At 49.4% G+C, this 9913-nt stretch overlaps 1 protein-coding gene and 1 non-coding gene across 2 annotated transcripts; both read left to right on the forward strand.

The window, feature by feature from the left end:
• Positions 1–1267: 1267 nt before the first annotated feature.
• Positions 1268–8897, forward strand: LOC133493944 (uncharacterized protein K02A2.6-like). The gene is given in 7 exon segments (XM_061807949.1): positions 1268–1308; positions 4834–4871; positions 5151–5338; positions 5340–6062; positions 6096–6109; positions 6488–7325; positions 8841–8897. Coding segments are annotated over 7 exon segments (1899 nt in total).
• LOC133494010 (U1 spliceosomal RNA) lies at positions 8018–8177 on the forward strand. The gene has a single exon (XR_009793239.1). It is a non-coding gene; the product is annotated as a U1 spliceosomal RNA (small nuclear RNA).
• Positions 8898–9913: the final 1016 nt, after the last annotated feature.

Here is a 9913-nt window from a genome sequence, read left to right on the forward strand (position 1 = left end):
CCATGACGTCTTTGTGTATTACCAACATTCACCTTGGAAATGGTGGTCCCAGCTCTTTTCAGGTCTTTGACCAAGTCCTGTCGTGTGGTACTGGGCTGATTCATCACCTTTCTAAGGATCATTGAGACCCCACGAGTTGATATCTTGCATGGGGCTCCACTCCGATTGAGATTGACCGTCATGTTTACCTTCTTCCATTGTTCCAACAGTGGACCTTTTTTCACCAAGCTGCTTGGCAATTTCTCTGTAGCCCTTTCGTGCTATGTGGAGTTGTACAGTTTTGTCTCTGGTGTCTTTGGACAGCTCTTTGGTCTTGGCCATGTTACAAGTTTGAGTCTTACTGATTGTATGGGGTGGACAGCTGTCTTTATGCGGCCAACGACCTCACACAGATGGATGTGCATTCTGGATTTTTCTTTTTAGATTATCTCTCTCACAGTAAACATGCACCAGCGATGAAAATTTCAGACCTCTCCATGATTTCTAAGTGGGAGAACTTGTAATATAGCAGGGTGTTCAAATACTTATTTTCTTCACTGTACACAGGGATCCTTCATCCACAATTGAGCCTGCCCAGGTAATGTCTAATTTTCACCACTGATATTTCATATATTTCAATACATTATTATTTCACATACATTTCATTACACATTTTGTTTTTCAGATATTAATATCTGACTCTGAAGATGTTGACCTGTCTGAAACAAAACCAGTCAATCTTTCTTGCTATAGGTAAATACAAATTTAAAAAGACATTTATTTAATGTCATCCACATGATGTGGGAAATATTTAACATATTTAAATGTTTTAGTTTTAATACTTCAACACCAGATACACAGCCGTGTTTTCACCACATGTGGAAGATGAGGTGGAGGAGCTCCTTGCAGTCAATGTGGAGAATTTCCAACATCCAGCAGAGTAAAATGAGCATATTCCTGTTGCTTTGGTTGCTTTTAGTAAATGGACTGTTTGGAATCTACACCAGTCACAATCATCTTTGCAGCAAGGAGACGACCATGACACTCCACGACATTGTGGCAAACCTGTCATGTTGCCTTGACCACATAATAGTCAGCAGGTTCAATGTCTCAAGGGCTGATTTTTGGAATGGAGGAGTCAGAGGTTTCAAGGGCGCAACATACTCTGAAACCTGCGACATGCTGTCGAGATTTACTGATGATGTTGGTGTTGCTGAGGAAGGAGTTGACGGGTGGTCCAAGACGCGGGTTTTTAACCCTGTTAATGAAGCAACTGAAAAACCCAATGATGGACCAGATGGACATCGGTTCTTGGTCTACAATGCAAAGGTATGCCTAGGTTCTCTTTCTCTCTCGCCCGCGCTCCCCCCTCTCTAGAGAGAGAGAGGGGGGGGGGAGTTTCGTGTGTGTCTTTTCCTCTGAATATCTTTAAGTATATAATGTATTTGCACGTTTTAATTTTGTTCCATAACTTAATTTACAGCTGTCAGGGAGGATGAATACAACCTCGCAGGAAAGATGATTGCCGTGACAGTTGTACATGGAGGTCCAGGACCACATTTCCTGTCTGAAAATCTTGTGCATTATCTTGCAGGACAGCATTCGTTAAATTCAATGGCTAATTTAATAACAGGAAAAGAAATTGGGAAAGTTTTGCAAGAAGTGACAATAGTAGAAAGTACTAGTGTGGTATGGCAGGTTTATATACTGACCAATGTATTTAAGACAATGCTCCTTTCATATGTGGACACATAATTGGCCTCTGTTTAATTCTGATAAAGTATGATGTGTTTACATCAGTCTCACTGAATAAAATCAAGGGAAGTATATATAGTTAATTGTGATTTTATACCATTTGTGTTTCAGATCGAGAATGCTACATCACTGCATGGGCTGCAAGATTCCATCATGAAACATAGCTCAATGTTACAGAGAGCAGGTTATCTGCGACAGGTGGCTACAGTGCAAGAAAGAAAACCCCAAACAAACAAATAATGACCGACGACCTAATGTGGTACATTATTGATCACAACTCATCTGTAATTGACAGGTGAAACATTTTAGACACTACACACTTCTGAGGACCCCAGTTCAAATCTGGGGGCTGTGTAGAGTTTGCATGTTCTCCCCGCGCCTGCATGGGTTTTCTCCAGGAACACTGGTTCCCTCCCATATCCCAAAGACATGCATTAATTGCCCTGAGGTGTGAGTCTGAGTGCAGCTGTTGTTTATTTCTTTGTCCCCTGTGATTGGTTGGCAACCAGTTCAGGGTGTACACTGCCTCCTGCCTGATAATGGCTGGGATTGGCTATAGCGCGCCGCAATCCTTGTGAGGATAAGTGGCTCAGATAATGGATGAACAGATATTTTAGACATGTTCTCTGATCATAATCTTTATTTTGCCAAGTATGTAAAAAAAACAAAACAACATACAATAAAATTGTCTCCAGTAGTTGCATTTTCTCTTGAACGACAACTGGCATTAATAGAGAATGCTTTTGAGACACAAGACATTGCGAGAACAGTCACAGAGCAGTTAAAGGTTGCTAGTAATCTGGTAATGACACACATTTTAAATAAGGTGTGACCCGTCTCTACACTCATTTCCTTGTTGCCATTTAATCAATTAACACCTATCCCATTAATCACAAATGTATAGGCCCTTCAGTTGTTTGTGATTAAAGGGAATCAATCTATCCATGATCTGAACCGCTTATCCTCATAAGGGTCGCAGGAAAGCTATCATCAGAGAGGGGCCAGGATAGACCCAGAATTGATTGCCAGCCAATCGCAGGGCCACACGGACACAGATAACCATTCGCACTCATAATAACACCAAAGGGCAATTTAGAGTCCCAAATGAATGCATGTTTTTGGAATGTAGGAGGAAACCGGAGTGCACGGGGAGAACCCCACACGGGCAGAGCTGGGATTTGAACCCTGGTGCTCAGAACTGTGAGGCAGACCATTTATCCAGCTGTTCCACCAAGGAAGCATCATTTTAGTCAATTTACTTTGTGACATGATTGGCATTACAGTGCAGAGGCTTTTTCTTTCAACCCTTCATTTTCTGACTGCACTCAAAGAATATGCAAGTTTGCTGGTGCCTGTCCTATGCCATTCCAAAAGCAACTTAGTGGTTTAGAACTTGAGAGACCCTTCAAGCCTAACCCTAGTCCTTCAGGGAGTAACTGAAGCCTTAAAGAGATTACAACTTTAGCTTTCTGGGCAAACTATCTCCTTGATTGTGAAAGTTTGTAATTTTCATAACCACATACGATAGTTGAAATCATCATTGGTGTATCTGAACATTTTTCCTTTGAAGATGGTGAAACATCTGCTTCTTGGGGTGACATGATGATGTTTGCAACTGGGCTCACAACAATTCCTCCACCTCTAGCAATCGAGTTCCTGGATAACTCTCCACCAATGTTCTCTCTAAGCTGCGCCTGCGCAGTTGCAAACTTGGCGCACAGGTCAGCGCAGTGAACGACAGCCTAACGTTTTTTTTTTTTTTTTTAAACAGGACAATACCTTGCCTCTCACAAAGAACTGCTCGTCAGCCACACACTCTCCTTCCTATTTTACTTGATACCGCCCCCTCCATTTTAAAGAGGTGCACTATTAATTACAAACACCGGGGTATGTGAATAATAGAAGACATTTCAAATTTAAATCCCATTTAACTTTAAATTTCAAATTCTATTTCACATTACATTTCACAGTGAATCATTTTACATTTCTAATTCACATCCTAGTGGCACTAATTTATTATGCTGTAGACTTTCGGTGAAGGTTAACCTCACGTGCGGATCAGTAGCAACAAGGGGGCACTTGAATGATTATGTGAAAATTTACAAGGTGAAGGAAGCTTTTAGACGAACCGAATCGACAACTATAATATTACGCGCTCCAGAACTGTTGCATTATGGCGTTGACTCTTGCTGTTAATTGATATTCACATGCAATTATCAAATATTATTGTTCACCAACGATCAGGCAAGAGCGTTCTCCGTCGAGATTCCCAGATTTGGGGAATTCACTGTTGGCTATTAATGGACTGGGGGACAGCAAACCTTCCGAACTCATGGAAATTATGCTAAACCTGCTGGGCACGGAAGAGCCCAATTTCATTTTCATGGAACTATTTCTCAGGCATATGCCACCGCATGTTCAGACGGCGCTCGCGAACAGTACTGTCGCTGAACCCCGGGCCCTGGCCGAGGAGGCCGACCGTTTCTTCCTGGCAACCCAGCAGTTCTCCCCTGAGACGCTGGCCGCGACGCGCAGTTACTCGCTTCCGGGCGCGGGAGCGGCATCCAGCAGGGGCCCCATCGCCACCGACGGCCGTGCTGGCACAGGCTTGTGCTACTTCCATGCCCGTTTCTGTGCGAAAGCGAAGAGGTGCCGCGCCCCTTGCAACTACGACGCGTCGGGTAACGCCAAAGCCCACGCTTCGCAGCGGCCGTGAGCGTGGGCGCGAAGAGCCGGCTGCTGTTCGTCAAGGACAACCTTTCCGGGCGCAAATTCCTTTGTGAAACCGGCGGCCAGAGGAGCGTCCTGACGGCCACTGCGGAGGACGCCGCTGGCGGGACTCATGGGCCACCCCTACTGTCCGCTAATGGCTCCCCTATCCGCTCTTACGGCATGAGGACTGTGGACTTGTGTTTTGGGAGTCAGCGCTTCACATGGGACTTTGTCACTGCGGATGTCTCATTCCCTCTCCTCGGCGCTGATTTTTTTTTGTGCACATGGGCTGCTGGTGGATGTTAAGAGGGGCCGTCTGGTGGATGCACTGACTTTTTCCACGGTCGCCTGCGTCCGCAATGAGGCGACTTATGGTGGTCTCTCCAGTTCGCTCTCGGACGGCACAGAGTACCAGCTCCTCCTTGGTGAGTTCCCTGGCTTGACACTGCCCACTTTCTCCTCTGCCACGACTAAACATGGGGTCGAGCACCACATTGAGACCAAGGGCCCCCCGATTCACGCGAGGGCCCGACGGCTTGACCCCGAGAAGCTAGCAGTCGCTAAGTCCGAGTTTGCCAACATGGAGCATCTGGGCATCGTCCGCCACTCGGATAGCCCGTGGGCCTTGCCACTACACATCGTCCCTAAACCGAGTGGCGGGTGGCGACCGTGTGGTGACTACCGTCGCCTTAACGACGCCACTACGCCCGACCGCTACCCTGTTCCACACATTCAGGACTTCTCAGCCCACCTGGCAGGCAAAATCTTGTTCTCCAAGGTCGACCTGGTGCGCGGGTATCACCAGGTTCCCGTGCACCCCTCAGACGTTCCCAAGACAGCTGTAATCACTCCGTTTGGACTGTTCGAGTTTCTGAGGATGCCGTTTGGTCTTTAAAAACGCGGCACAATCTTTCCAGCGTTTAATGGATTCTGTGCTCAGGGACTTGCCATTTGTGTTCGTCTATTTGGATGATATCCTCGTCGCCAGCTTCTCGGAGGATGAACATCTGATGCACCTCCGCGACCTCTTCGCAAGACTTGAGCAGCATGGCCTGATCATCAACCCGGCAAAGTGTGCTTTCGGGGTGCCCTCTATCCAGTTCCTCGGGCACCTCATAGACAAGAACGGCGCCGCCCCCTTTCCGGCAAAGGTGGAGGCCGTCTCCGCTTTTCCCCGACCTCGCTCGGCTCGGGGCCTCTGGGAGTTCCTGGGGATGGTGACTTTCTACCACCGGTTCATCCGCCGGGCGGCCCACATCATGCGCCCGCTCTATGAGGCTCTTAAAGACAAGGCCCCCAACCGGGACATTGACTGGACGGCCGAGAGGATGGAAGCCTTCGAGGCTACGAAGGCCGCGCTGAGTCATGCCGCTATGCTGGCCCACCCGACCCACGGGGCCCCTGTCGCTCTCACTACCGATGCATCGGACTACGCTGTTGGAGCCGTATTCGAACAGTGGGTCGGTGGCGCCTGGCAACCGCTTGCCTTTTTCAGCCGTCAGCTGGTCCCCAGGGAGCGCAAATACAGCACGTTCGATAGAGAGCTCCTCGGCCTCTGGCTGGCGATCCGCCACTTCCGCTCCCTATTGGAAGGCCGTGAGTTCACGGCATATGTGGACCATAAACCCCTCACTTTCGCCATCTCCAAGGTGCCCGAGCCGTGGTCCGCCCGCCAGCAACGCCAACTGTCGTTCATCTCTGAGTACACTACGGACATCCAACACATCGCCGAAAAATCCAATGTGGTCGCGGACTGCCTCTCCAGGGCGATCGTCGGCACTGTGCATCTGGGTCTCGACTACTCCCGCATGAGTGCAGACCAGGCCTCGGACCACGGGGTGCAGGCCCTCAAGACTTCTGACACGGGTTTGCGCCTGGAGGAAGTCGCGGTTGGTGACTCGGGCGTCAGGTTGCTGTGCGACCTCTCGGCTGACCAGCCTCGGCCGCTGGTCCCTGCAAACCGGCGAAGAGCTGTTTTCGAGGCGGTCCACAACCTCTCCCACCCTGGAAGGAAACCGTCCGTGAGGCTGGTGGCCTAGAAGTTCGTGTGGCGCGGTCTCAAGAAAGATGTGCAGGCCTGGGTCGACTCGTGCGTGGCCTGTCAGCGGGCTAAGGTGCATCGCCACACAAAAGCCCCCTTGGAGCCCTTCGCTGTCCCCGAGAGGAGGTTTGACCACGTCAACGTCGGCTTGGTAGGTCCACTTCCTCCCTCGCACGGATTCACCTACTTGCTCACCATGGTGGACAGGACGACCCGCTGGCCCGAAGCCGTTCCACTCTCCTCGACAACGTCGTCAGACGTGGCCCGGGCGTTCATCGGCACGTGGGTTGCACGCTTCGGGACACCGTGCGACCTTTCCTCAGATCGTGGTCCTCAGTTTACCTCTGAACTCTGGAACGCAGTCGCTGAGAGTTTGGGGGTCAAGCTGCACCGCACTACCGCCTATCACCCCCAGGCGAACGGTCTTTGCGAGCGGTTCCACCGCTCCATGAAAGCAGCCCTGCGTGCCGGCTTGACGGACGGAAACTGGTTGGATAAGCTCCCGTGGGTCATGCTCGGCCTCAGGTGCGCCCCCAAGGAGGACCTGTTGTCCTCATCCGCCGAACTCGTCTACGGCCAGCCACTGCGGGTCCCCGGCGAATTCATCCCGGACGCCACAGTGCCCTGGTCCGCAGCCAGGCAACGGTCCTCCCTGCTGGAGGCCGCAAAAGGGTTCGCGCCGGTTCCCATGTCGCAACATGGCACCCCAGCTGCCCGGCTGCCCCGTCACCTGCGCTCTGCGGATTTTGTGTTTGTTCGTCATGACGCCCACCGTGGACCTCTGCGCCCCCCATACGATGGGCCGTTCAGGGTCCTGGAGCACAGGGATAAGAGCCTGGTCGTGGACATTGGCGGCAGACCCGAGACTGTTTCCGTGGACAGGGTCAAACCCGCGCACCTGGACATTGCCCAGCCTTTGGGGTTGGCCCTCCCCCCGCGCCGGGGTCGTCCCCCTTTGCCCTGTGCCCCTGCGCCTGCCGGGGTGCCCTTGACCCCGCCTGAGCCCTTGTCCCGTGACTCAATGGACAGTGCGGCCCCGCCCCCCTCGGCCCCTACAGTGCACACCCGCCGGGGTCGGGTCATCATCCCTCCACGGCACAAGGATTTTGACTATGGGTGAATTCTGGGGGGGCTTGTGTGGTGTTTACATAATTCACCCGCGGGACCTCGAGCTGGGGTGCAGGGTTCCGCACGGACTGTTTTTGTTGTTGCGCTTCCGGAGTAAAGGTGAACAGAGTTCCCGCCGTTTTGCGAGTAGAGTTTTTGATGTCGAACAATAAAGCAAGTTCTGTTCCTGTGTCCGACACTCCGCCTCCGACTCCTTTTCTCCGGCGCTACAGGACTACATTTTCCAAAAAACTCAAACGCATAAATAGAAGTAGTTGTAACGGAAAATAATGCTTTCATCCCGACAAACGTCACACGCTGATCGGACCTCCCCATTCTGATGTTTGTTCACGTCCTCGTGACGACACCGTCGCTTAACATGAGAGTGCGCGTGTTTGGGTCCAGTGCTCTTGGCGGTACGTCATACTAGGGTGGCAGGAGAGATATCATGATCAAGAGGGTGGTTCACCCACGGTAATGCTCAGCTGCTGCACTCCGGTTGTGCTGACTCTTAAGAATTCCCCAATTGAGAGTCTCGACTGCATAAGTTCTTGTTCGGGGACTGGACTTGCGCTCTCCCCTGATCACTGGTGAAGAATAGTATTGCATGACTGGATGCGAATATCTACACTAATACGTGCTTGAACTATACGAAAAATGTTCATTCCCATAAAGTGATACTCAGTAACGTAACAGTCTTGGAACGTACAATATTACATGAGAGCCTATTCGAGGTACGTACTTGTCGCGTCGGTCAACTCCTTTGATGAGACTGGATTGTTCGATTCAGTACGTCCAAAAGCTTTCTTCACCGTGTAAAATTACACAAAATCATTCAAGTGCCCCCTCGTTGTTACTGGTTCGCTTGTCTATAACAAAGACTATTCGTTATTGTCACGTCAAGCCCAATTGGCACGGAGAGATAACTGCGTTGATAGCCTCCGAACATATCCCACAATGGTTTGCTGCAAAAACCCCTTGACAAACTAGATGAAGAACGAGAAGCCTGAGCGTCTTTCCATCTTTTGATTGTCCTTTTGCGTTCAAAAGAAGAGACAATCGGACTACATTAACTGTAGTTGATGGATTATCAGTTGAACTATTATGAAATAGTGGCAGTTTTGAGTTGAATACCTTTTGTCAAAAGTGTATGCGGGGCAATCAAATAGCCCGTTTCAGCACGGGAGAGATAGCTGACTCTTGGATTCTCTTCAGATCGCACGAATCGTTTGCCTTTTATTTGCAGATATCCGTGGAGCGGACTAATATGAGTCTAAATGAGAGTTATAGCTCGTTTATTTGACACTGCGAAAGCAGAGCTGTTCTAATTCTGTGAAATGCTAATTCCGAGTATTACTAAAGTTACACTATAGAACTCCGAGATAGAAGGGCGATGAGATTTTCAACCATTGTCCATGTTAGGGAACATAAAACTGCTGACAGTTTCCTAACGCTATTATTTATGGTAGATAACAATATTTAAATGTGCAAAAGACCTTGTGCGCCTGGATTTCTCCGTGTATCAGGGCTCAGCAAAACAAATATGCTTGACGCGTTATCCGTTCCTCCACTAGAACTACAAAAACAAAACAAACAAACGAAAAAAAAAGCTGCACCTTCTGCAAACCCATGTGGGCAATTTTCACTGTCCCACAAAACCGTCAATTAGCAGCATCGAAAAAGGAGACTGAGGGGCTTGAGTCCTGCTGTTACAGAGACTTGAACAAGGGTTGCTGTGGCAAAACGCAGAGTACTAACCACTGCGCGATCACAATTTCGTGGAAACTGTCCCGAAAGTTGGCAGTGTAACTGGTGGCTGGAGAGAGACCCTTTAATCATCCAGGACTGACACGTTTAGGAAGTGCTTCGTTAAGTCTCTGGCGGTCTAGTGGTTTCCCAGTTGTTATTGGCGCAGCCCGAGTTCGTCTCCGGGTCCGGGAGTGCAAATTCTTAAACTTCTTTAGTGCACTGTTGTTCAAGATTGACAATTCTGTTGGGTAACCCGCCTTTGTTCCGCTCATGCAGCCCGATATGGGAGCTTGTCGCTTTAAATATTTCTGACGGAAAAGGATCATGGGTAATATATCTTCTTTCACTTTTCGTCATGCGGAAGAAGTGAACGAAGTAAATCTTTCGGTATTTAGAGAAAATGTTGTGAATCCTCGACACAGAACCCCGCTGATCATTATTTTTGTGGATTATTACATCATTCGTGCTATCTTCGTGTCCGGTTGGAGATGTCTCGTCCGGATTGAAGCTTTTCGGTCGAGTTTAGCTAAATTTCGCTTCCCCTCTGTAGAAATTCCGCAATCCGCGTCA

The sequence above is a fragment of the Syngnathoides biaculeatus genome, chromosome 20 (genome assembly GCF_019802595.1).
Source record: "Syngnathoides biaculeatus isolate LvHL_M chromosome 20, ASM1980259v1, whole genome shotgun sequence".
Taxonomy (NCBI): domain Eukaryota; kingdom Metazoa; phylum Chordata; class Actinopteri; order Syngnathiformes; family Syngnathidae; genus Syngnathoides; species Syngnathoides biaculeatus.